The sequence below is a fragment of the Numenius arquata genome, chromosome 2, assembly GCF_964106895.1.
Source record: "Numenius arquata chromosome 2, bNumArq3.hap1.1, whole genome shotgun sequence".
Taxonomy (NCBI): Eukaryota; Metazoa; Chordata; class Aves; order Charadriiformes; family Scolopacidae; genus Numenius; species Numenius arquata.
Window position 1 is genome coordinate 120534929 of NC_133577.1, and position 27829 is coordinate 120562757.

Below are 27829 nucleotides of genomic sequence, written 5' to 3' on the forward strand. Positions count from 1 at the left end.
TGATGTGGGAACCACAAGTAATGATCTGGCGGCAGGTGGCTGACAATTATTTTTCTGAGGCTGCAAGTAGTCTTTTGGTCAATCTGCTTGCAAGTATCTAAGGAGAAATGATAAAAATACCAAACAAGCTCAAATGTACAGAAATAGTCCATCGTTAATGGCAAGGGAGCCATAAACTGCTGCTGGTGCAAGAGCAGGCCAAAGGTGGGTTTCCAATGCAGATGAAAGGAGAATTCTGGGCTCAGGTATGGACATGATATAATTGTGAGTTTGGTAGGACAGGGGAGAACACATCATTAGCCTACTGCCCACGGTACCTTACATGTCAGTGTGTGCTGTATGTATCTATTTTTTCATAAAAGGACCTCATAACTGCATTTATGAGAGCAAAACACGTACTATTCCTACACCTGATTTACTATTTAGAAATTCGTGAAGATTTTTAGACCTTTAATCCTCATGAGTAAAAGGGGAATTCAGGTTGGGTTGTCCTTCCACTCTATCTTTCTGTTTTCCTTTGCTCTCTGTGTTTGGCCTTGAATGCGTAATTAACTCTGCAACTAATAGCTGCTTTAAAATTTATTTTAGAGATGATCACAACATGTTAACAAACAGAAACTGGTAAGAATAAAAAGGATATGGACAATGACATCTAAAATAGAAACCAGCAGGTTTTCTGTTAGCTGGAGGCCTAGACCAAATAACAACCTTGCAAATTCTGTGGATGTAATTAATTCCTGAGCAAGACTAAATTGCAAATTAGGCAGCTCTTTGTCTCAGTTATTCATAAACAGTAACAAATAAGAAAAAATATCACTGGGAGCTTATGTTTTACCATGTCTCTCGGAACCAGTATTCTGTTTTTCGTTACAACACCTTTATCTAGGGGCCAGACCTTAAGATAAGTTAGCACATATTACCAGCAACTGTTATTTTCCAATGAGTAGTTGCAGACTTTTTTTTTTTTTGAGACTGAATGATCTTGAAATATAAGGTATTATATCTTTCAATGATCAAAATCTAGACTCACTTGAAGAAGTTTGCCTTTCTGTAAGGCAGTTGGGATTGATGAAACTAGGTGATGGTAAGAATGCACCTCTAAAAGGAAAATCCAGCCATGCCTTTGTCATGAAGTTGCTGAAACAAAGTTTTATCCCTTCAGTAGTAGACTGTGGACTGACAGAAATCTGGAGAGACAGACTTCTCACAGGTGCCTCGCATGAGAGGCTACCATTTCCACCAAGGTGCTGGTGGACCTTGAGGACTTCCTTACTGGCATAGCGCAGAAACAGCCTGAGTAGCTCAAACTAGTGGTGTAAAGTCCTGGTTTTGCCTGAAGTGGGAGCCATGGGCATTGCAGGCTGTGAAAAAAGCAGAGCACTATAACCTCCTCCTTTGGCACAGAGAGATTTTAGAGAAGGTGCTTACCTCATGAAGAGTGTGAGCTGAATGTAATTATGTCAGTTTGCCCTAATGCAACAGAGCCAAAAAAAAAAAAAAAAAAAAAGCTTGCCTAAAGTATATGCAACTCTTTTTTTGGCACTGGTTGCCACTGACTGGCTGCTTTTGATGTGTTATCTTCCTACCTGCTTCACATCACGCACTTTGTACTTTGAGCTTTGGAATGTGATTTTTGTTCACTCTCTCCTTATATTAGCAGCTCCTCTCAGGAAGATCAGTGAGTCCACTGGGACCAAGAAGTGAGGAAAAACCATCAAGCCTTCCAGCAAGGAAATTTTTACATTGTTTGTCTGCACACTGACAAAGGAGAGGAATGGGCTGTAACAGAAATTGTGGGCTTCTCACTGGGGCCATCGTTGGTGCTGTGCTGGCTATCTTCGGAGGCGTGCTGATACCGGTTGGAGATCACCTTATAGGCAAAGCAATAAAAAAGGTACAAGTTTTTTCTTTTTTTTTTTTTTTTCAATATATATGGTTTGTGGTTATTGAATAGGTGTTACTTCTAAAATTGTTGTTTCTAAATCTTGTGTTCTGTTTCTCCTTTTTTCCTTTTCTTTTCTTTATTAAACCTAGTTTTTGTAAGATAAGCAATCCAGACTTCCTTGGGAAGAGATGCTGCAGCAATATTTTTTAATATATTAATTATATTACCACGTTTCATTGCTTGCTTGCTGTCTTTCATGCTGCACATGAGAAGCCAAAATATTGTTTTCAAGATGTGTTTTCAGTAATGTAATTTAAAGTAAGCATTTTTTGTTTTTATTTTAATGATGTTTGTTTCTACTTTCTTTATTTTTTTTCTCCATGGTGATCCACTTACTTATTTTTCTGTATTTTTTTCTTGTTTTGGTACTGACTCCATGCGCTTATATTTATGTAATGTTTACATTATGTGCAAATAATCTAAACAAAATTCTGATTCAGAATCTAATCCTACACTTACATGCATTTAGCTCACATCTGTGACTATATGATCCAAGCCAATGTGCTCCACAAGACTACAGGATCTGATTGTATCTTCACATGTCCTTGAATCAAGGAGTGTGAAGAACAATTGAAGTAGAGTGTTGTAGACCTGGCAGATGGAATTTTTTCCACCTTATTTTTAGATGATTTTAGTTTTTTAAAATCTCGTTTTGTCTTTAAAGAAAAATTGAAAATTAATTTGTTAAATCTTTGGTGAAAAAGGTATATAACTGAAGGTCTAAATCATGGCATAATCTGGAATGAAAGACCATGGAAGCCCTGGGGTGTCCACCATGGAGTCTCCTTGGGGTCACTGCAGACAAGGTGGGCTCTCCTACAGTTAAAAATCTGGAAGCCTTAAGGTCTTTGGCTGATGGTTAGTCCTCCTAAAGATCTGATGTGGTGCTGAAGACTGTGGAGATCTTGGAGATACTTATTCAAAGGCCCTTCCGGAAGACTGCCTTTAACTCAACAGCTGTTGATGTCAATTGAGAAGGTGGATATATGAACTGTCAGGAAATGTTAAACTGTCTATTAAGGCCCTATCTAGATCCTCCCATCAGTTTTTTAAAAAAATTGAAAAAAATCACTTCTATGTAACATTTTAATTTTGTCAGCAAACTCAGGGAAAACCTAAATTTTCCAATTCTTATTGTATTTTTCATGAAATTTTCAAATCTATGCAAAATAAAAAAATAATTCTCACTAGATTATATCTCACTCACCTTGCAACATTTTACAAAAACAGTCATACTCTCTATATTTGCAAATAATTTTAATTGATTGACATATTGAAGAAATGGCAGGTTTTCTAGAAAGCACATAGTTTTAAAAGTGTATATCTCCTTACTTTAAATATTTACTTTGAGTTAATTCAGTGTTGTCTTATGCCATTAAGTATTTTCAAAGCAAATTACACATATTAGCAGTTATGTGCTCATCTGCTTATTTTTAATAATGAACCAGTTACACAGCATGATTTGCTAATGTCTACATAAGAAATTATACCTGCATGAATTCTTAGTGCTAAAGTATTAGACAGAGTAATTTTTTCCTCAATCTCTATATAATTTTCTGCACTGTGATCATGTTTCAAATGCTTGTACCTATTTCAAGGCAGCTTGTTTGATATATACAAAAAGGAAAATTTGTACCAGTATTTATATAGAGCAGAAAAGAGTAAATTTGTAGAGGCTTTATTTATTTAAGGAAATGGATGGGGTTTTTCCTTATCACAAGTCATGCTAGATTATTTTTTTCCTATTTATCACACTGACTCTTTAATGAGACCATGATACTCTCAGACAATTAAGATTATTCCTTTTCAGAAAAGATATGTCAAGGTGCAACAACTGAAATATGACATCAGTTCAGCAGATGGTCAAGAAGGACTCGAGTCTAAGTAATTCTGATTTACCAGTGTTGATGAAAGGGCTATAAGAAGAACAAATATTTGTTATTCACTGCAGTTGTATTTAAGATAAATATAGAGCTGACTACAAAGGAAGCAGGTCTGCTGAGCAGAGCATACTGAAAATAAATTTTTTTCTGAAATCTTTTACTTTTGGAAATGTCATTTTTTTAGGAAATGTTTGGTAGAAACAGATCAGTTTCAATGACAACTTCATTTTGAATTTCTCAAGAATAGAGACTCTAGGACAGTCAAAAACCTGAGTGAGATGTTCTCTCGGATATGGCCTGTAAGCATTTCTATTTCCATTTGGACTCATATGAGGCAAAGTCTGAACTTGGGTTCCTCACCCACTTGGTGAAAACAAATGTCAAAATGACATATTTCTAATAAAAGGGAAAAACTGTTTCAGATATCGTCATTATAAGCAAAATTGTGTCTTAAATTCTGCACAGTCCAAAGCTTGAAAAAAGACGCCTACTTGTTCCTCTGCCTATCCTATCCCAGAGTAAATCCCAGTTCTTTGTACAAGTTAACAGTGACAAAGTAAAACTAAGTCTATATTTCTAGGGGGAATTATTTTTGCTATAAAATATTATTGCTGGATTAGAGAAACAAATGTTGGATAAATGTTTTTCTCCTGAATGAATAGTTTTAGGACACTTCATAATATAACAAGTCAAATTTTCATAAATTAAGTTGTTATCAAGATTTAGTCAAATCACATTATCATCAATTTACTCTCAAGCAAGTCCAGTTGAGCTTCTTAGCGTCTCCCAATAAATAGGGACAACTTTGATTTCAAAATTCAATGCAATCAGTAGTTCTTACTGTTCTTGTTCTGCTAGCAGTAGAAGCCTGAGCATGCTTCCCTTAAGCACACATCCTTGCAGCTTATCAAGCCCTACCAGCCTCAGATCTCCTTTATTGCAGTCATTGAGAGATTAGCCTGAGTAAACACTGCAGGATATGTTTTGCTGTAAGGCTGCATACTGTTTTTGCAGCAAAGAGACAGCATTTGCAAGCATATAGACAATCTCAGGTGCCCTTAGAAATTTAACAGAGACTCTCAGGGTATAGGCTGTTATCTCCTTGCAGGCTGGTGCTCTTCTCCACCCATGAACAGTCCATGGGTGGACAGCCCAAAGTCCATGTAATCTTCATGGGTTCCAGTTATTAACATACATCTGTGCTTCAACACAAAACACATTGCTGTTTTCTAACCCCAGACTGCTTTACCTCTCTCACATCTTTTTTTACTCCTGCCTCTAGTGGGGGGCAGGGTTTTAAAGAATTTCAACATTATATACATTTTCTGAATCTTTTTGGAAACAGTTACTTGAAGAGCACACTCAAAATGACACCACCAGCAGCAGTATCTTGGCAGCGATCCACTGAATTAGATTAGTGCAGAGATATTTCAGCTCTGATACTATTCAGGGAAAGGAGACTTGCCCCTTAAAATGTGTCTTTGATTTCAGTACCAAAGGGCAAAAATCCTAGTTTCCTCCAGCACTGAATCTATCCAGAGGGGAGAGATGCCTTTCCATGAAGGCCTTAGGGGTTTAGAAAACTCTCCTTGGTACGTTAGGAGTGAAACATGAAAGTTTCAGAGCTCTTTACAAAAATATTTTGTTTGTGACTATCAAAACATACTTTTTTAACTGACTGCACACATTTCAGTTGCATATTATCATGTCTATTCTCATTATTATCAGACACCATGTCTAACATTAAAAAAAAATCAAAATGAAAGGTGAATTCAAAACAACAAATCAGAAAGCTTGCATCTGATATTGTTGGAAGGAGATAATTTGACATGGCTCAATTACTATTTTCTGCCTTTCCCTCCCTTAAAACAATATTATTTGTCTAGGCAAAATTTCCTACCATTTCAGTTATGATAAAACTTACTGTTTTTACTTGATCAGCTTTTTTTTCCAGCTAGGTCTAACCACTCAAACCCGTTGGTAGCTGATTCATTTGCCAGAAAGATCTTTATCACCACATCTCTAAGAGCTTTTGCTTTCTACCAAAGCACGTGAGCTCAGAAGGTTAACAGTAGCCATATAGTGTTACTTAATATATTGAATTCCTGATGCATTGATAATATAGAATGGTGTATGATTTGCCACAATACCTCAGTGCTGCGCTTTTTCTGTAGAGTCCTCGGGGTTAGTCTCTGCTATTTTTAGAAATCAAGCTATCAATTTTAGGTACTATTATGTTTAGCCATCTGCGTCTCTACATACCTGTTATCTGTCATTGACCAGATTGTATTTCCTTAGCTACCGGAGGCATAGGAAACACTTCTAATTTAAAATTGTGTTTGTGATTTTCGTATGGTACTTCTTTATCTAAACAAATGAAGCTAAAGCAACTTCTGGCTCTCAGCAGAGCATAAGTGATCTAATCACACATATTCCAGCATTACCAAAGATAAACTTGATTGGCTTCCATAATTTTTTATGATCAAGGACTGAAAAAGGACTAAACATTTTGATCCAAAAAAGCCTGAATAGAAAGGCCAATAACAAGATAATAATCATCACTTTAAAACAATAAATGGCTATTTGTACTTTCAGCTGCAAAATAAAAGATTATTTGCTTTCCTGGAACTTAGCTTATTCAGTTTTACAGAATGGTATTTTTTGTTTCCTCTATCTTACACATGCAGCCCAACACATCCAACACATAAACTAGTAACAATTTTGTTACAGCCTAAAGTATTCATGACACCTCTCAGTTCCCAGAAAATGGCCTCGGTTGTCCGTCTGTCCAGCTCCTTTGTCAAGACAGCCACTTTTGTCTTACATTTTGTATTTCTTCATCAGTAATCATGCTGGTTGAATTTAGGGTAAAGCAACAAAGTACAGCGGGTTTGTACTGTTGACTGCTCAGCTTTTCTTGAATTTATGTATTGCCAGTTGACCCATCACAAGTGGGGGGGAAGATTGTGTCAGAAGCAAAAGGGGTTAAAGTTGCCATTGATTTCACTCAGTCTTGCACAGTTAGGTCATGAGACGAACTTGACTATGCAACAATTACATTTTGTATAGCTACTTTTGCTAACAACAGCTAACTATTGCATAAGATATTAGAGCTGATGTAGGTTGACTAGGGAGTTGAGAAGTGATTCATATTATCAATTGCAAACTAGTAGTTTCCCAAATTACCATACCTTTCATAATATCACAAAACATGGCAGTGTTACTTGAGGAATATGCAAGTGACCAGCCATAGAGAGGGATAATATTTAGGGCTGGCCTCACCAGTGATCAGACAGCCAAAACCCCAGGGCTTGCTGATGTGAGGATATTAGTTTTATTAAATGAAGACATGAATAAAGACAGCGCTCTAGATTTTCTTCTGCTTTAACCCACCATTTGCACTTTTGAACTATGTGACAGAGAATCATATGCATCTTCTTTGTGGGAGAAATGTTATTAACAATAATGGCTGAATGCCACCAAAAATAATGATCTTGCTCCCTTCCTCCCCCTCTCTCTTTTGTCCTGCTGTTTCCCTTGTTTTAACTCTTATCTGATCCTTCCCCCTACCCACATCACTGAGCCAAGTGGCTGACTGGTAGAAAGGTAATCCAGAAAAAAAAAAAAAAAAAAAAAAAAAGGAAATATTCTTCCTCCAGTCCAGAGTCCAGCATGGAGAAACAGCTACCTGAGGAGTGAGAGCTGGCACAGAGAAGGGGGGAGGCACATGGATCAGATACCGGGGGCTGTGGGAGCCAACTTGCTCCTTGGGCTGCAGCACTGTCAGGTTGGAAGAGCTGTCCCCTTGAAGCACCCCCCAGGAGTGCCTACGGTTGCATTAGCACAGAGTAAATGGTGGGCTGCAAATCCACACAGTAACTCGTTGTGACCTGGTGACCCATGTACTTAGGTCCCAGGGTCTTCTTCATACAATGCCCGAAATAATTTTTCTCTGTTGGCATTACCTAGGGGTATTATATGGATGTAGTACTTATGCTTGCATGAGAAATAAAGGAGAGCCACCTCACCTCTTTAGGTGGACAGTAAATTTGTTCTAGATTGATAAGGAAGTACATCATAAAGTGCATTAAGGGGCAGTACAGAAAGTACATGGAAAGGTTGGTCACATAGCCTACAGTCTCAGCTTACATGGAAAGTTGTCCTTGTTGTACTAAAAAGCTGGTATGAAGTCCTGCACACTCTTAGCTTTCCCCGCAATAGCAGAGAGAGGATTAGAGGCAAAGATCCACCCTTTGGAAAAAATAAAATCATTTCCATGGAGAAGGCTGTGAGGAGGTACGTTCCTTATATTCTTCCAAGTCAGCAAAGTCATAAGATGTGATCATTGCAGAACAAACATTTTTCAAAGTGCCCAAAATGTCTAAAGCTGGAGGCAGGCTGGGGACTATTTCTATGTCTCTGCAGGATGGGGGGAGAGGTCCTATGGCTCAGGCACTCTGCACAAACTCTGCAGTGGCGGGGGAGTTAGCATATCCTTCTGGACTTTTATAACCCCTAGCAAAGGGTTATAAGGGGAGGGAGGAATGGATGGAAGGAAAAACTTCTAAGAAGTAAGTAACACTGCTTTAAAATCTACTCTCACAAAGTTGAAACTTCTCTGTTCACCTCTGTGCCTGTGCATTGTTGACTTCTAGAGAGATTAGTTTGTCCTCTTAACAATATAGTTGCCAGGAATCCATAGCCATTTCCCTACCCCAGTTACACAGAGGCAGGAGTTCAAATCCTGGCATCTACCCCCATCCCAGGACTCCGCTGAGTGCAGATCACAGGCAGAGCAAACTCTGAGCAAACTGAGTTGTACCTTTCTTTATATCAGTCTGCTTCTCCCAGATCCTTTGAGCAATTCTCTGTGGAAACTGCAAAGGTGATTTCCAAATCATGTAAGCTTTTCTGTCTTCACCAAGGAGGTCGTCCACCTCACACTGGATCACAGGTGTGGTAAAGCCTTTGGCCTCCTGAGATTTGCAAAACAAGGCTGAAGAGAATTACAGCTGTTGGGTCTGAGTCAAGACCTCAAGCTGGTAACACATTTGCTGCCCCAAGGTTTCCTTCCCCTCTCACACAAATGCATGTAAATTATAGCAGATATTCAGACAGCAAGCCCTGTGCTTTGCACTACCAGCAAGGCATCTGCAACTCCACCATACAAACAGGCTTTCCACAGACAAAGCCCTGACTGTGTTACGAGTTCTCCAAGACATGGTATTAATTTCTAACTGCAGTGGTTCTTAATTGGTAGTATCTTTCCCTTTTTTTGGATAGTGCTTGCTAAGCAAACTCTAGAGGCAGAAACTTAAGTTAGAAAGAAAAACTAGCAACTTGTAATATAAAATGTCTTTTCTTGCTATCTGGAGGGGTTCCAGCTGTTTAATTCCTGGAACTCTATGAGCTGTGCAAATTAACTCATTAATATTGCACCACTCTAATAAAAAATAATTTTATAAGTTGGAGCCAGGCAGCCTAGATTTTTCTTCTTATAGAAAAACTTTTCTGAATTTTTACCACCAAGAGAAATAGCTACATTATCCCAGGGCTTTGGGAAAATCATAGAGAAAAAGGCCTGATGTAGACCAGTAAAGCAGGCACTTCCCTGACAATACATTCAAACTCTTCTGACTGTACAGTCCCAAGTACTGAACAGACATTTACCATATTACAGCTGAGTGCCACAGACACAAAGCTGTTGGTTACTCTAGAGAGGTTCCTGATGTCCTGTCTTGTCCTTATAGCCATATTTTGCCCTCATTCCCTAGATCTGGGAAACTTTCCTAACAAAATGTTATCAAAACCAGAAATATTTCTTAGAAAATCTCAGTTTTGGTGACAAGAGTTTTCTGACAAAAAACAGTCCTGCAAGAACACTATTTGCTTTCTCTGGGTGCAAAATTACTTAGTGCCTGAGTAATGCTCAGAGATAACTCTTGTTTCCTTCCCTGCATTTTTACAAATGTATGAAAAGTAGTTTATGGATTCTAAAAACTGCTGGGTATCATTTAGTCATTCAAAGATTTTCTTTTTCCAAATAATCAGTGGATTTGGCAAGTAATTGCAAACTAAGGCCTGACCACAGCAGTAGGAAAGTTTTGCCGCTGACTACAATGGCAATTACATCAGCTTTGTGGTCACTTGCTTTAGGGGGACTCACTTTTGCTGTCACTGAGCAGGAATGACAGGTTGCCTTCAAATGTTGGCAAAAAATGTGTGCTATATGCCTCATACTGATGATAAAATAGCTTTTTAAATTTCTGTTTATTTGGACATCTACAATCATCTGGAAAGGAAATGCAGCTTGTCATTAATTTTTTTTGTGGTTAACTTTAGCCTTGATTTTTGTCCTTTTAGGAAGCTATCATTGCAAAGGGTACCATTGCTTTTGAAAATTGGCTTGTGCCAGGAAGTTCAGTTTACAGGCAATTTTGGGTTTTCCACGTGCAAAATCCTTCAGAGGTATTAGACGAAGGAGCACCTCCAAAACTTGAACAAAGAGGACCATACACATACAGGTAAGCAAAGCCCCCTGAATATGTGACATGTCATATCAGAATTTTTGCTAAAGTTAGGGAAAGCTCTGCTGAGTTAAAATTTATTTTTAAAATTCCAGTGTTGTATTTTAGTCATGCTTGACAAAAATGCCTAAATTGCAGCTACACACAACAATTGCAAACACTTCCTGTTTGGATCTCACATTGGGAAAATGCATATAGAAATAGGTAATTGAGTGTGAAGCTGTTTGCTCTTGTGAAAAACAATTGCTTGTCAGCAAGGTGTTTGCCACACCACCACACAGACACGTTGTATTTGTTGCTGCTCAGTGTTTAACAACTTTTTACATAGAATAAAACATGCCAGATGCTCTAAACCCAAGAGATTATTTTATCACCCATGTACCACTCATATTTATTTTAATAATGTGTTTTGTTTCTTTGCTCCTCATTTTTAATCTATGTCTTTTCCTTTTAAAATTTTTCCTCTGAAAAGCATTCCTTTTTCTGAATGTACTAGCTGGGGCCTAGACGCAGCAGTTCATCCCCATTCCGGGAAGCTTTTAATTGTTTGCATAATTTTAAATATGATGTTGACATAGGATTAGTTGATGCTTCCTGAGTCATCACGCCCAATGCCCAGATATCACTGACACCCTTGTTATGAAATTGCTTTCCTAAAATAATAAGATATTTCTTTCTTCCGTTTTGGAGATGGATATTGTATTTGTAAGATAGTTTTGGACTGCTGCAGCATCTAAAACTGAGGAGCTTTGATGCCAAAAAGGTTATTTATTTCTCATTGGAATACCTTGGCTCATAATGTACCTGGAAAGATGTAAGAAAAGGTTAAACAGGAATCCTATTTTCTCAGAAACAAATCTCTGCCAGAAGCCTAGATGAGACTATGTAAGAAATGATGACTATTGCTCTTCTTACTGCTGCAGTCATCCTCACCTGGGATATTGGGTCTACCTGAATGACTATGACATTGGGTCTCTCTCTCTCTTCCTTGGCCTTGAAAATGCAACAGTCCCTGGGATTCTGTTGGGAAATGGGAAACCTTAAGTCTTTTGCTTCCAGTTAGAAGTAATATTAATTAGAAAACAAACCTCCAAACTTTCAGGGAAGTACTCTGCACATTAGGCTATTAATTAAAATGGCATGCACACTAACCAATCTTGGGAAACCAAGATCCGTCTGCTTTTAGGGCAAGGCCTGCCTGCACTGGCTATGTGTGTACCCTGGGGAAATGTTCTCTGAGCCTTTTGGTCAGATTGGAAGATCTTATGGAGTACCCTGAAGATTCCTTCTGGGATGGAGCTGGGATAAGCTTTGTGGACCCACAGCACAGGATGTTGTGATGCCTGGTGGATGCTGCCCCCACAGAGGGGTTAGCAAGAGGATGGGGACTTGAGGAGTTGAGCTAAAACTAGAGCTGCAACAGCTCAGAGATTTGTACCTTAGTGATCCGCTGACAGGATGTGCTTGAGAGGCTTATGAGAATCTCAGCGGAGCTGAAAGACTGTTTATGAATCTCCACATGCGTATGAAATGTTATCAAACTGACTTACGGGTTTAACCTACAATCTATTTTGTTGTAACACAGACCTACCAAATCAAAATTTAAGAGTGTTTATTAATGATTCTGAGTCATCCCCTTCTAATTACATGCAACCATGAGAAAGCTTAGAAAAAAATGTGACAAAATATAATTAATTTAAAACAAAATATAAAAGATACAAGGTCCATTATTGAAATAAAACTAAAAAAGAAATATTTGTTTTCATTTTAGTACCAAGAAAAAAATTCTATTAGGCACTAGGGAAATATTTCCAAAAGAAAAATATTTTACAGAAAATGGAATTTTTACATATATTCACATGAAAAGTTTAGAATTCTTTCAGTGGTTATAAAATGTTCAATGTTCACCTACAAAAATATTCATCAACTTTTCAGAAAACTTCTGTCAGGCATGGTTATGCATTGTCTCGAAAATCAAATGTTAAAAATATTCTATTCTTTTATTTTGTATTTCAAGGGTGCGATATTTACCCAAAGAGAATGTCACGGAAAACTCTGATGGCACAATATCCTACATGTTGCCTAACATTGCTCGTTTTGAACCTGATATGTCTGTTGGGACAGAAAATGATACCATCACGTGCCTCAACCTTGCTGTTGTTGTAAGTAAAGAAACAAGACCATAAGTTCCACATTCAAATGTGGAGACACTGGAGGAAACTGGGAAGAAGTTAGCTTTAGTAATACTGAAACTGCCACAGGATAGGTTTCCTCTCTATGAACTCAGATGACATGAGTGTCAGCTATCCTGAGGATAGTTGTATTACTGTTTTAAAAAAGAAATAATTAAAATCTGAGGTCATGTTGCATATATATTGAGGTTTCTTTATATTCCCATGGTAATCTTAATGCTAAATGAAAATTGACTTGTTCCTGTCAGTAGAAACAAAGTCATGAGTTTGGATGGGATGTATCAAAAAGCATCCTCCTAGTCAATTTTAGTGTGGGGATGAATCAAGAGTTTGAGGATGTATTCACTTTCTGTGCAAGGTACAGCATGAACAGTATAAATTGGATTTACTGTACCCTTTCCATAATGTCCTCAGTTCTGTTTTGCAGGGGAGGCTGTATTAAATCTCATGCTCAGTGTATGCATGATCTCACTGCCCCAGCTGCTTTCTCCGCATGGTGCCCCTCAGCAGCACTGCAATGGCCTCCCCTGACCTCTCCTGTCCTACCTTAGTTCTTCAAAGAAAAGCACAGGGGTCCTCACCTAGGGCAGTGCTAGAGGCTTTTCAGTCCAGGTGTTTTTGCATTGTCACAGGCTGAGAATGTTTGCCCTTGACTGATGTTTACAGTTTTCATATTTATACTCAGCCCTCGTTGTGCTGCCTGATTGTCTTGCACTAACTCTGTGGGGTCCATGTGTGAGTGTTCAGGATCACTGTGATAGGGTGGGTGCTAGGGGCAGAGTGAAGAGATACTTGGTATTAACACAATATAGAATCATAGAATCAATCACAAAATCATAGAAGAGAGCATGTTGGAAGTGACCTCAAAGGATCATCTGATCCAATCTTTTCTGAGAAAGGGAGCCTACATAAGATTTTTCTAGAAGTGTCCAATTGTACCTTGAAAACCTCCAGCGATGGGGACCCTATGCCATTCCAGTGATTGACTGTTCTCACTGTAAAAAATTTATTTCTTCTATCAAAATAAAACCTTTCCTGGTGCAACTTGTACCCATTGCCCCTTGTCTTCTCCGTGTTGCTCTTTGTGAAGAAAGAGACTCTCTTGTGAAGAGAAAAGGAAATTTCTAACCACCCTTTAAGTACTGGAATATTGTGATGAAGTCCACCTGAGCATTTTATTCTCTAGGGAGAAAAGACTTGATAAATAAAGGCAAATTACCTTATTCAGACCAGAGATATTCTGCCTGTGTCCTAATTTAGACCAGCATCTCTGGTTTGGAAAGCTGTTCTTGTTTCCTGTACTCAGTCTTTCATGCCACAGTGTTAACTAACACTGCTCGGATCCCACATTCTGGACCAAGTAGCTCTTTCTGAGTCTAAGCATCGACACATGCCTGGAAGCAGTCAAGTCAGGGGAGATGGGCACAGAGGATCCAAGCCCCATTTTGCTGTTCAGAAATGAACTGTTGTAAGCCCAAATTCCCAGAGAGGCTCTGCGTGTCTCGTTTGACAGCACTGACTTCAATCCAGTAGAGCCCACTGTTTATATTGTAATCTTGATCAAAATACTCACAAGGAATTCAGACAGATGTTTTTCACACTCTCTTAACCCTGAGGGGATTCAACCCATATCTCCTCTATCTCATATTCTTGTCATATCCGTGCTTTCTGCTTGCTCTGTGTTCAAGTTCAGACAAGAGTGGAAGATTCATGGGGTGGAGGAGGGCAGAAAATGAGAGGAAAAGAGACTCTTCCATCACTATCCCCATAGCACTGAGTACAAAGAGATGGTCTACTGAAGGCCTGAGTGCTTGCTCTAAGAGAATGATTTGTTTTTACACAGATTTACTTATGAAAATTGTTACAATTTTCCTGCTTCAACATAGATAATTTCTGTTTGCTTTCCACAAGCTACTCAGTGCCTAGGGACTCGACTTTGTGTTTATGCCTCTGGGAATGTTCATTACAATTACTGCTGGTAAAGCTACATTATTCTTCATTGAATTAGAAAATTATATCCATTATTTAGAATTAAAGCTGTTCAGAAAGAAGGACTTTTTTGTTGCAATTATGTATTCTTTCTAAGTAATGAAATAATGGAGACTGAGCACTTGGCCAGTTTATGCAGGATACAGTTGTTCTGATGCTAGCTTAACAGCAAATCTAAACCACTTATGTAAGCCAATAAGTAACAAGGCTTGTACATATTTACTTTGATGTTTATAGTGTGAGTGAATCTGAAGTATGTGACATATGGAGATGACAGAAAAGAGGTAGAAAACCAGAAGTGGTACGACCCATGTTATACAGATGGGGGTTTGAGATTATTACTTGGAGATCTTAAAAAGCTGTCTGGCCATGGCCCTGGGCAACTGGCTCTTGCTGGTCCTGCTTGAGCAGGGAGGTTGGACCAGATGTCTTTCAGAGGTCCCTTCCAACCTCAGCTGTTCTGTGATTCTGTGATTAGGGATGATCTAGTGAACTCATGCAAGCAGTAAAGACAAATTATCTGCTTTTGTGTAGGTTATGTCCAGTAATTGTTTTGTTAAGGAGTGTCAGTTTTAAGTAAAAACTTAATTTACATTGAGCTGCAACTCTAGAAACCAGCTTTCTTGAGGTCAAAAGATAAAGATAAGTTCTCAATAAAAAGAACATGCAGAATTTTATGCTAAACATTAATTGTATTGCTCTTGTAGGCTGCACCTGCTGTGTATCCAAGTAGCTTTATGCAACTACTTTTAAACACTTGGATTAAAGCTTCTAAGTCACAGATGCTGCAGAACAGAACAGTGAAAGAATTGCTGTGGGGATACAAAGATCCCTTCTTAAACAAGATCCCCTTCCCCTTGGACCCAGTTGTGGGAGTGTTCTACCCGGTAAGTGAAACCAATGAGGAGGCAAAGCCTTCAGTTATCATTCTGTGAGTAAAAATTAAGACAGCTGCTGTGAGGAAGAAGAATCTGACAATACTACAGTCTAGTTCAGTACTTCTAACTGTTATTCCTTCTTCTTGTGTCTGTTACAGTATAATGAGACATTGGATGGACTTTACAACGTCTATACTGGGGCAGATGATATTAAAAAAACAGCAATAATTGAAAGCTATAAAAACAAAAGGTATCACAGCATTGTATAATTAAAGATCATACATATTTTCAAGGTACAAATTTTAAGGCTTGATTAACTAAGAGCTATAGATAAATGGAAAATCTTCAAGAATTCATGGAAAGCTGTATCAAGCACTGGGCTTAGCAAAACCACCTCTGTCTTTCAGCTATTCATGATTCTGTCAGGAGCATGGATTTAAGACAATTATTGATTCTTTGATACAAGTAGTTACTTCTGTTTTGCATACTCAAGTAGCTAGGTCCCTTTTGTCCTATTTTAATGCTTCATATAGTTTATCTGAATAAATGCATGAACATTTCTACCCTCTGACTTTGCTAATGAATCAGGATTATACTGGAGCAGTTATATTTAGCAGTACAGGTTATACTATACTACATGGAGTGTGACTTTTTTGTTTGTTTGTTTTAAAGGAATCTTTCATACTGGGAAGGTTACTGCGATTTGGTTAATGGCACAGGTGAGCCTATCAAAGCTTTTTAAAATTTCAACACATTTCTTGATATTGTAAGGGAATAATGAGATACGATATTTAAGTTAATTCCCCTGGGATTTGAGAGATCTGTATTCTGTATATTCGATGTCTATATAAATATGAATGTATACATACTGCTACTACTATACATGCATAAGTGTGTGTCTTTTATAATATATATTATACAGTATTGTACAGTATTTTATATATAGATGTATACACACCCTCTTCAGCCAGAGTAGATGTGGAAGAGACACAAGAAAAGAATCCATCTCTGTTTCTACCAATTATCTTTATGGTACAATGTAACTAAGATTCTTTTTCTTTACTATAGAAGTTGAAAAATTTTCTTTACATTCTAATAATGTACATTCATTTATAGTGCTGAAAAATAAAATTAAATGCACAGAATGAACAGAAAAATATTTTTACTGATATATAAAAAGAAATTGAGGCAGTAAGGAAGAAGGCTCTCAGAGAAGTGGAGGCTGCTAGCAGGTGAAAATGGATGGAGAAGTAGTGTAGCTTGGGATGGATAAACTAGAGGAATATTTTTGAATTTGCTTTTGGAATTCATATGAAAACAGATGAGTTGTTTAAGGATACACTTGTTCAAGGTGATGTTTTTCTTCTGATGGGTGAAAGTGTAGCTGTGAGGACACCAGAATCTGTTGAGCTGAGGCTGGCAGATGTAATGGCAGAGGTTTTTGCAAAGAGCTATTGGCCTTTAGTGAGCAATTATCAAAAAGGCAGGTTTTTGGGTTGTGTTTGTTTTTTGTTTTGTTTTGTTTTTTTCCTTTTCTGTGCTGCTTTATATGGCATAGATCATTTTACTTAGAACCCAGTGCACATGGAAGGTATTTTGAAGTATTTCAAATACATCACAAGAATCTAACTTTCCAAAAGTCTGTGAATCAGGAAGGATTAGTTCCTTTTTAAACTATGTAATTAATTTTATAAGAGGCAATATTTTCTTAGGTTCTGGGACTTTCCTTCTTTCTTGTGGAGCCTGAACCTTTTTTCCCAGGGTCAGGTTTTTGTTTTTCCTTCTTTCACAGTTGGTGGAATAAGCATACTCAGCTAACAAGACTAAGTGCTCCAGTACAGTGAAAATGTGGAGATTTTCATTGTTAGCAAAGGTTACCACACAGTTTTCAAGAGTATTCAGTGTGAAGAGTTTTAAAAAAGTCTTGTAAGTGTGAGAATTCCTCTTATCTTGGTAAGCTTTTACACCAAAGCACAACATGTATAGCCCAAGTGAATATCTAGATAAAAATATTAAGCAGTACTCTTGTATGGAGCTTGAAATGAATTCATGTTTTCAAACTCTCCAAGACTGCCAAGATTTAGAAATAGTGTGTCTAGGATGATCTTGGATCTTCTTTAAGAAAAAGTGCTACTGTCAGCAGTGGGTAAGTGGCAGTATGCAATTTAGCTTTCTCTCTTTTGCCAACTAGGTTCAAAGATATCACAGATGTTTTCAATGGCTTGGTTATGGCAGCTGACTAAGAAACTAAACATAAATTGTAGCAAGAAGTAATGAATGTTCTGGTTAAAGGTTTGTTACAACACCTTGTCTGGGAAAATGGCAGAGAGTCCTCTTACTTAACTCTGGATGTTTGCAATGCAGAAATATGCCTCAGAACTGGCTCCCTATGTTCTTTTTAAAATGAGTGGAGAAAAAGACATCACCAAAGTGCTACTCCTCTGACCTCTTTTGCATGTCTACCATGGGGTGAGATGGCTTGTGCCCTAGAAGTGCTTCCTTCTCGCCATTAGCTATAGAGACGATCTCAGCTTACAAAGAGGAGATCCGGTTGAGCAATCTTTGGTGAAAAAAAGGTTTAGCACTGATTATTAAATAGGCAGTTTTGAAGTCCAAAGCTGTGTTTCTTGTAAGCACCGAGTGCCATAACTGCAGTTGAACCAAGCATCTCTAGAAAGGTTTAGGTCTTTAAACAGCATAAACCTTGAAGCAATGGCAACAGGCATTTGGATTCATATTAAGCAGGATTGTTTTTTGTATCCTCTGCTTTTAATAAACTTGATGATCCAGCTTCACATCTGGGAAAAAAAAATAGCTGCTGGAATTTGGCTTCCTTTCAAAAACAATACAATCTTATCTGTGGAGTACCTGTCATTGTTTCCATAAATATTTTCCCCATAGATAACTCATTTTGTTTACTTTGTTTGCAGCTTAAAAGGAAAGTAACAGCTGAGTATTGAGCTAGAAATTAAATCATGTCTTCTAAGTGGAATTGCTTTCAAGCTCTTATTTTATTCACAGATGGGGCATCATTCCCACCATTTGTTAAGAAGAGTCAGGTACTGCGCTTCTTCTCCTCTGACATTTGCAGGTAGGCTGGTCCCACATGTGGCACCCACACGGTCTTTGGTTTCAGAGGGCAGCTGCGGTGGCTCTGCCTGGGCTCAGGTCACCGAGGCAGTTCAACATAAACGTTTCACCTAAGCATAAATAAATTCATGAGCTGTGCTCATGACTTTGAACCCAATTCTACATTTTTATTTATGTCAAATGGCAGGCTATTTATGGTGTATTTTGTTTCAGCCAGTTGCAGATGTGTTATTCAGGAATATTTGACACTGTTGTAAGCTGTTATAGATCTATGAAAGACATTGAGGGCCATAGGGTTCAAAGTCTTGAACCTCTTCTAAGACCAGGACCCAGCCTATAACCTGCCTTATTTGGTCTAAGAAGGCAATTTACCCCTCTGCATAGATACAGCAGGGGCCAGTTAGGCCCATCTTTGGCATTTCTACAGAACATCCTCTATGCAGAACAGGATTTACCATCTTCCACTAGGTACTTGAAATTGTTTTCTCACAGGATATTTTAACATATTTTATTTTTATGTATCTATAAACAAACAAACCTGCTTAAGGCATCCCATGCTGATGGCTTTTCAGCCTGCTGCTTCTGCTTCTGCTGTGGCTATCCAGTGTCCCTGAGTTCTCCAGTGGGATCACTGAAAGCAATGTTAAAAGATTTAAAGTGCATCACAGTGTATTTACTTTGGGTGGTTTGATCCCTATATTTATTTTGCTGCCTGGAAACAGCTGCTTCCTTTTAACTAGGTTTAAAGAGGGGCACTTGCTTTGCAAACTGTTTGTTTTTAAAGATCAGTGTTTTTACATGAACTTAAAGTTCTTTTTTTTGGTGAAGTAATTGTATCCCTGAAGAGGAAAGCATTTCACAAGTCATGGAAAAGGGAATTCTGTGCAGAGGAGAAATGATTAAATTCTTTGGAATGATTGCACACAGTTTGAGAGATTGTTTCCGCCATTTAATTGCCACAATTAATGAACAATGAAGAAGGAAGAGGGACAGTTGCAATCACCCAAAGATCGTGCTGGAATGGGGTCATGGAAAACAGCTCTGTCCATGTTGCAAAACCCAGAACCCTTCTTTGGTTTGCTGCAGTACCAAGTGCTGCCGCCCTGGTTGCATTACTGTGTTACAACCACAGCTCCCTATCAGTTGATAATGTATCAGCAAGATGCAGCTTAAGCGGTATTCTGATTCATATGCAATGGAATAAGGTTTTATGCAGAATCTTGCCTGCATCATAAAGCTTAGATTAGTATCATCAGGTCAGCAAAAACCTATAGCAGAGCTGAGTTACACTGATAAGTATCTCTACTGTAGTCCAAAAACTTTCAAAAATTTCATATCAGTGAGTGCAGAAGTGTGTAGGGAAAAGACCTCTTATTTAATTTGTTAGTTTTGTGTATTTTTGTCTGCCTTTTTGTGTAAATCCTTTTGTGAAAGTGTGGGATATCCTCCATTACAGAGGAACACCCCTACAAACTGCTGAATAGTGTGAAGGGAGCCTGGACATTGGCTCCCTAGAGTATCCGTTTCTCTTAAGAGAGAGGCAGTTGGCGGATGCTTAAGGAGTATTGCCATGAGTTCAGCTTTTTAATCCAAATGACTGAGACCTTATCGCTCTCTACAACTACCTGAAAGGAGGCTGTAGAGAGGCGGAGGTCGGTCTCTTCTCCCAAGTTACAGATGATAGGACAAGGGGTAATGGCCTCAAGTTACGCCAGGGGAAGTTCAGGTTAGATATTAGGAAATATTTCTTTACCGAAAGGGTTATCAGGCATTGGAATGGGCTGGCCAGGGAGATGGTTGAGGCACCATCCCTGGAGGTATTCAAGAGAGGAGTTGACATGGTGCTCGGGGATATGGATTAGTGTTGGGTGGTGTGGTGGTATGTGTGTGTGTTGTGTGTGTGTGGTGGTTTTTTTTTTTCATTGGTTGGACTAGATGATCTTAAAGGGTCCCTTCCAACCTAGGTGATTCTGTGATTCTGTGATTCTGTGAAACATTTTTCTCCTCTTTTATATTCAGATCAATCTACGGAGTTTTCCAGGGCACGCAGAATGTGAAGGGAATCCCACTCTATCGTTTCACAGTTCCTCGTGAAGCATTTGCATCACCTGCTGAAGTCAGAGATAATTATTGCTTCTGTAAAGACCAAGTCATATCAAAGAACTGCACAATAGCTGGAGTCCTAGACATTAGTGCCTGCAAATCAGGTATAATAGTGACACGGTACTTCCAAACAAGCTGTTTACCTGGGGAGAAAGCAAACGTCCTGTAGCTCAGGTGTTACTCTAAGATCCAGGACATTCATGTGTGTGAATTCTTCCACAGATTGCCTGTGAGACCTTTCACTTTTCTATAGCCTCAGTTCCCAAAATGCGGACTATAGTATTTCTGTGTTTTGCATAGTGCTATGCAAAGTCGTGGTACTACAGATTGTACACTGAAACTGCAGGAATGTATGTATAGAAAGGAAAGAAGAGGATTCTACAGGCACCGTATTAAAAACAAAGATAGTCCCCATCCTTGTATTTGTGACAATCCATGCACACTCTGTGTGTGTTTGTGTGTACACAGCTATATACACATGCAGAGATTGAGAAACACCATTGCCTAAGGTTAGCATTGGTTTAACAAAATAAATAAATACAGAGTCTGTGTTTGGTGAAGAGTGGACTACATGGGTTCCCTCCAGGTTTGGCTTCTACTAAAACGAGATCATAAGGGTGCAGGGAAACAGCGACAGTCAGGTCCTCACCTCACTGTGAAACTGGGAACACTGTCAGATCCACAGTGTGGATGAAGACAAGCAGGATTTATAACTACAACTTGATTCACTGTGCAAATTTTCCTAGGCAGCAGAATTACAGAAATGCTCAGGTTTTTGGGGTGGTGGAACTATTAACATTTTTATCAGGACTGTGTGTCTATATAAGAAAACTGTGTTTGCATGGAAAATGGCCTGAGAAGATGAGCACTGAAACCAGGCTTAATGATTCAAATGTGTTTGTTTTTTTCAAATAGGAAAACCGGTATTTATCTCTCTCCCTCATTTTCTTCATGCAAGTGATTCTGTATTGCATGATGTTGAAGGCCTGAGCCCAAATGAGAAGGAGCATGAGACCTTTCTAGATGTAGAGCCTGTAAGTCCAAATATTTAATAATTGTAACTCACTAAACTTGCCATGTTTAAATTTAATTATAGTACAGTAGGCCTTTTACCAGAGGGACGAGCAGAAGATAAAATATTTTCATGCTTTCTTTTGCAAGGTCTGCTCACACAAGCATTACGGTTTTAGCAGGGGAATATTAGAGCAGAACTTTGTCTCATTTTGACCTTCAAAGTCTGGAAAATAAGTTTTGATTTTTCCTTTTTGGTAGTGTGGTGTTAAATAGATTCCGCAAACTTTGAAGCATGCTATAGCTTTTCTATGACATTCAAGTATTTTGAAAATTCTTTTCTATGAAAGTTCTTCTGTTCCTTCTATATTTTTTTCATTTTCTATAACTAGCTATTTTTGTATAATTACTATCTTAATTGAATTTAAATATAGATCAGTTTACTTCCAAGAAAAATGCTAGAAGTCCGAACAGACTAGACTAGAACAGATCAATATAGTCTTTGTGACTTGGATTGTCCAACAGAACTCCCAAACTGAATGAATTTATGACAACTTTGATTTTGATTGCCTCCAATTTTACCTCTGCCTCTGTTCCAGTGATTCAGATTCTTAACTTTAAGTGTATTTACCAAATTTTTCTGAATTGTGTGATGAATTTTAAGGTTTCAAAATTTTATTTAGCTCTGAATTTGGATGAAAAGCTAAAATTCAGAATTTTACACTAAAAGATTTTTAGTTGTATAGTTTGACAGTTAAGCTATGTAACTTCAGCGAAGACATCTAAAGTTAGATCTTTGTTTCACCTTATTTGGAATAGTTATCCACCAGAATTTCTTAAATCTGATATGAAATTTTCAAGAATCACTCCCTGTCTTTTTTTTTTTTTTATGGAGGACAGAGGGAAAAAGAAGGAGGTGAAGGAAAGATATGACTTTTGCTTTGATATATTTGTTCTTATATGAAATGTTTGGATCTGCCCCTGTGCAAGTTAAACATCCTTTCTATTGAAACAAGAAAATTTAGCTAATTTCTGGTGGGAAAAAACCCTAAAAATATTTTTATATGAAACATTTCATAACTTAGTATTTTTAACCTTTTTTTTTTTTACCCTCAGTATTAATTGTAAATTAAAAAAGTAACTATGACAAAGCCACAAAATCAGAACATAAAATTAGAACTTTTATGAGAAATGAGAAACCCTTAGAAACATAAAAGTTTCTAGAAATGGAATCCTTCAAAACATAAGGATAAAATAATACCAAAGTGCTTTTTGACACAGTCCATATTGTAGTCTTATGCATCCGATTCAGAAATTTAAATTAATGTGTTGGTTTGGTTTTTTTTTCCTGGTTTTAGACCACTGGTTTTACACTACAATTTGCAAAAAGGTTACAAGTAAACCTCCTTGTGAAGCCTGCACTAAAAATTGAGTAAGTACTACTTCAATATTCTGTTTTAAAAAAGTTTTTTCAAGAGGGCTGATTGGTCTATGAGACTGTCAGTAGAAATGGCTGGGAAAAGAAGAAAAATACTTTCCCAAAGCCTTTTTGTCTTTCTTGCAAAAATTTAGGACATGACTTTTCAGAGAACATAAATTTCAGCAAAAGAGCAAGCCTTCTTGAGCAAGGCAGTATTTTAACACACATTTGATTTCCCCACAGAAGCTTACAAGGCAACATGTTCTTAAAAATAACACTCTTACAAAACCCAAATGGGGCCATGAGGATGAACTAGAAGGCAAAATGTGTTTTCTGTAATAAATCCAATGAGAGAGAGAATTCATGTGTGCTCTGTCACTAGATGGATTTTATCACAAGTGTTGATGGGTCTCTAGCTGTTTCTTTTATCTTCATTGGCCCAAATGTAGTTGTACAGACAGCATTTGGGGATCCCGTGCATCTGTCAGGTGAACACCACACAGATCTTCAGACCCTCTCACCAGCACCAAGCTGTGTCCAAGCTTTTTTCTTTCTGACTACCCACATATGGAAAAATAGAAAGAAAGAGATTGTTGCCTTATATGTAAAATGGCTGTTATTAATTGTAAGCTTATTTTTTTTTCCCAGTCCAAATCTATACTAAAACGGTAGATCTGGAAGTTTAAAATGTAGTTAGAAGACAAGAAAAATGTTTAAATAGAGACTGGGCTTATTCACCAAACTGAAGGTAACATACTGTACTTCTTTTTTCTCATTTCAGAGCTTTATCAAAAGTTAAAAACCCTTATATTTTTCCTCTTCTTTGGCTAAATGAGGTTAGTATATTTTCTGTCTATTAATCTTCACTGTTCAAAAAACAAACAAACAAACAAAAAACCCTGACATAGCTTTTTCAGTCTTGGTGCCCTGAAATTGGGCAATTAAACTCATGCTGTGATTTGCACACACCAATAGTATATGCAGCAAGTGAGGGCTTGTATCTTACCTTTCACTGACGTTTTTCTTGCACTGTTTCAGTCTGCTGTTATTGGGGATGAGAAAGCAGAAATGTTCAGAAATAAAGTCACCGGTCGGGTCCAGATGCTGAGTGTGCTGCAGATGGTGTTAATGATCGCAGGTTCTGTGCTGTTCGTCGCATTCATGGGTTCCTATTTCATATGCAGATCAAAGAAATTAAAATAAGTAAGTAAGCACTAATGGCTCAGTTCTCAGCAGTAACTTTTCCTCAGGGTCTCAAGAAGTTCAGAATCATTGCTTATTTATCTGTTCTTATTTTTGAAGTGCTAGTAAAGTAAAGTCGGCAGTTCTGTGGGAAATCATCCAGATAATTTATCTAATGTTTTCGAATTCTCTTCCCAGCCTCAATCTTTCCGGATACTCTTAATGCACCCAGGTGAGGGTATTGGGAACTATATCAGAAGAACAACATTTTTTTTTGTTCCAGAACACAACATGATTCTTGTGGGTTTATGAAAATAGACATTTTATCCAAGACTGCTACACTGTTCTGAAGTGCCCTCTAGTACTTCTCTGCCACAGAGGCCACACAGCTGCAGATGCTTGTGCTCTTCCAGGACATACCCCTGCCTGGGGTTCAGAGAACCCACTGTAAATGGCATGTTTTATTGAGTGTTGGACGGTTTCTCTCTTCTTTCTCTCAGTCATGTATCACTGTCATGTTAGCCTAAACATCTCCTGGACATACCTAGCCCTCTAGGACTAAATATACTCCCATTATGGGTAGAATAACCAAGTGGTGGATTAATGCACTGACATCTAGGGAAAAAAAACGCTTTTTTGGAGTAATTTAAAAGAAGTGCAGATACATGAATGTTATGGTGAAAAGTACGCTGTAGTAAAGAGACATTTTTGAGAAGACTTATCACAAGCTGAATTCTGATTTTATTTCACTACAGGTAACAAAAGACTTCAGAGGTAGGCAACGTTTCATTGAAATTTCAACCAAGCAGCATGTCAAAATTCAGAGACAAAAGGTATGATTCAAGGCACAGCAGTCCACATGCTACGGAATTCAACATGCTTTTCCATTTTGAGAAGACCAACTCACTAACCCAAATAAGCTGATGTTTCCAAAGGTCCATACTTCTGACATCACTGAAGAGGCCACCATGGAAACTATGCTTTCAAATAATTTTGATTATTTGAACCTTGTTACAAATTTTAAATGACATTCAAGCAAACTGAAGTTGAGATGCAGTTGGATTTTAGTCCACTTTCTGCCGTTTATGCAACTTGCTACTTTTTTTCTTCTGGGATTTGCAAGACAAATGAAAGCTGTTTGCTGATGTTCTGTCTCTGAGCACAGACTGGGAATGACAACACCTTTGAGCTCATGCTGTGCTCTAGATGCCTTCGTTGCAATGTTTCTTTCTGTTCCTTCAGGGAATAGAAGCTGCTGCAATAGAACTGCTCTCTGTCCTCTATTCAGGGATGTGAATTGTGTTGAATGTGAAGTTTATTATGTAAAGTTACTAACTGTAATACATGAAGTTAATAAAAGACTTACTAAAATACGTGTTTTATACATTTTATATGGAGATGGCTCATAGACACACCACAGTCATTTGTGTGTTAATGGAGCTCATCAACATTTGGCTCCACAGCTGTTTATCAATCTGAGCTACTCCTTAACTCCCAATCTGCTCCACTGCTCTTACTGTTGCCTCCTGTGTGCTTTCCTTTCCAGCTGTTGCTTGAACACCAGCCTCTGCTCTGCCCTAACCTCACTTTGCCCAAGACCTCCCTTAGGGAATGATCTCATACATCCCCTTTAGGGTCAAGAGAAAATATTCCAGAATGCTCCAGACACAGGAAGGCCTGAGATAATTATTTTGATCAAACATCAGAAAGTTCCACTTTCTTGCTGTTGAAGAACATAAACGAAAACAGGTAACCCCGATTCTTTACTGGTAAACCATCTGCCACAAAGAAATTTGTGCAACCATTTGTTTAATGAGGTGCATCAGCCTGTAGACAGGTAGCAAACACTACCATCTGCATAAATGGTTTACTTTTTAATTTAATCTGAATGCTACATCTTAGAAATGAGAGTCAATGGGGCACATATTGAGTGTCGTGGGGTCTCTCCTTTTCCCATGGACTCATTGAATTCATAACAAGAGCCTAAATTCAGCATTTTTGAAGATTTCTTCTTGGATCTTTTTTCCCCTTTAAAAAGAGCTGCAAAGACAAAGGAAGATCAAAAATGGACAGCCTCTCATAGCCTTGTGTTTGGAAATAGTGCTACAATGGACTTTAAACCAGGAAGATTTATCTTGCTAGTAAAGGACAATATCTTTCTCCAGGTATTTTTAGTAAGGTGTTTTCACCCTTTGGAAATAAAGGGAAAACCCCAACAGACTTAAAATGCAGGTTTTTTAATCCCCTGTTCCTTGTGGAAAAAGTTTTGTAGCTATCAATAGAACTGATGAGTCACAGAAATCTCAAGAGATTGTTCTAGAAGGCAAGGTCCACGTACATTCTCTTTTTCCAGCCATGAGCTGAAAATGCAAAGTAACAGGACAAGAGATGTGAAGGAGGCATGGCACCCAAGGGAAGCTCTGCTCTCACTTAGAGAGCCAATGCATTTGATTACTCACTGTCCTTGCTAGTCAATAAAATAAAATAATAATAAAAAAAGACCTCTCATCTCTACACTATTGCTGGTGTCATATGTGATGCTCTGTGCTCATATTAGTCCGGGTACAGTTTGACACAATTGAAGGCATCCCTAGAGTCCTATGGCCTGGTCAAAAAAGTATGAGGACCACTAAAGTCATTAAGTCACCTCCTCTGAAGCATGCACAGCTCTGCTGTGGTTCAAGATCTGACACTAAGTTTTTATACTAAAACTATTCTTTTGTGCTAGAATATAAATGTGAGACTTTTCACCATAGGAAGAACAGCAATGCTCCTGTCTGTTTTGACACACTAGCATTTCAGCTTAATTTTCTTTGGCTTCAAGTCCGTTGTCAGCAAGTTAGCATTTGCTCTACTGGTGGTGTTTAGTGCTATGTGGTGCTCCAGCAGCAGTGATCCAGCAAGTCAGGCCATGATTTTAAATGTCTCAGGGCCCAATTTTGCATGTACATGAATATGTTTGTTCATATGTATAATATCATTGATCTCAATGTAGGTTTGGACTTTTAAACTATGTTCAACCTCTAGACTGCGCTTGAATTACAATTAGTAGTTATTTTGTCCAAAGCATTGGTTGCAGTTATTGTTAATTCATGTTATTAAGGCTAATGTTAAGTATTTAGATTTGTTCAAAAAGTGCAGGGTAAACATTTTTTTTAAATGTTAATTAACTCAATACAAATAAAATAAAACTCAAACTCTTCTTTCTGAGATCCTTATGTCTAATTGTAAATAAAGTCTTCTGTGTTGGATAATGAACTCCTTGTGTTTCTTTTCTTGGTATTTTGAGCCTGTTTTCTTTTCCCAGAGATTGATTTTATAAACTGATGAATAACCAAGCTTAATGGCTAACCTTGTTATGTCATTGTAGTCTGGCACATCACAGCTGTTTAGAAGCGTGTATCATGTTTCGTGTTGCCTCGTGATATATTATAAATACCAGTGACATACAACATTTATGCTCTGGATTACAAAAAGGAGGAGACTTTGTGGCCAGAGCTGAGCACCATCATGTCTACAGAGAAGCAATTCTAAAACAATCCAAGAAAACCAAGCTCAGAGAGAGACCTGCCTTCAGCTCCCTTGAGCTGGAGGTGCTGGCAGAATGGC

General features: G+C 38.0%; 1 protein-coding gene across 3 annotated transcripts in view; it reads left to right on the forward strand.

Moving 5' to 3' along the window:
- Nucleotides 1-27477, forward strand: part of CD36 (CD36 molecule (CD36 blood group)) — a 38560-nt gene extending 11083 nt beyond the window's left edge. For 2 of the 3 annotated variants that reach the window (XM_074169122.1, XM_074169120.1), the window contains exons 2-14: nucleotides 1658-1894; nucleotides 10192-10352; nucleotides 12373-12517; nucleotides 15244-15423; nucleotides 15573-15664; nucleotides 16087-16133; nucleotides 18436-18505; nucleotides 20524-20711; nucleotides 21523-21641; nucleotides 22977-23050; nucleotides 23820-23874; nucleotides 24077-24241; nucleotides 24976-27476. In XM_074169122.1, the coding sequence (XP_074025223.1) occupies nucleotides 1775-1894; nucleotides 10192-10352; nucleotides 12373-12517; nucleotides 15244-15423; nucleotides 15573-15664; nucleotides 16087-16133; nucleotides 18436-18505; nucleotides 20524-20711; nucleotides 21523-21641; nucleotides 22977-23050; nucleotides 23820-23874; nucleotides 24077-24241 (1416 nt within the window). In that variant the 5' untranslated portion in view covers nucleotides 1658-1774 and the 3' untranslated portion in view covers nucleotides 24976-27476. Of the gene's footprint in view, nucleotides 1-1657; nucleotides 1895-10191; nucleotides 10353-12372; nucleotides 12518-15243; nucleotides 15424-15572; nucleotides 15665-16086; nucleotides 16134-18435; nucleotides 18506-20523; nucleotides 20712-21522; nucleotides 21642-22976; nucleotides 23051-23819; nucleotides 23875-24076; nucleotides 24242-24975 lie in introns of all 3 variants that reach the window. The other variant, XM_074169119.1, reaches the window with a different exon arrangement.
- Nucleotides 27478-27829: the final 352 nt, after the last annotated feature.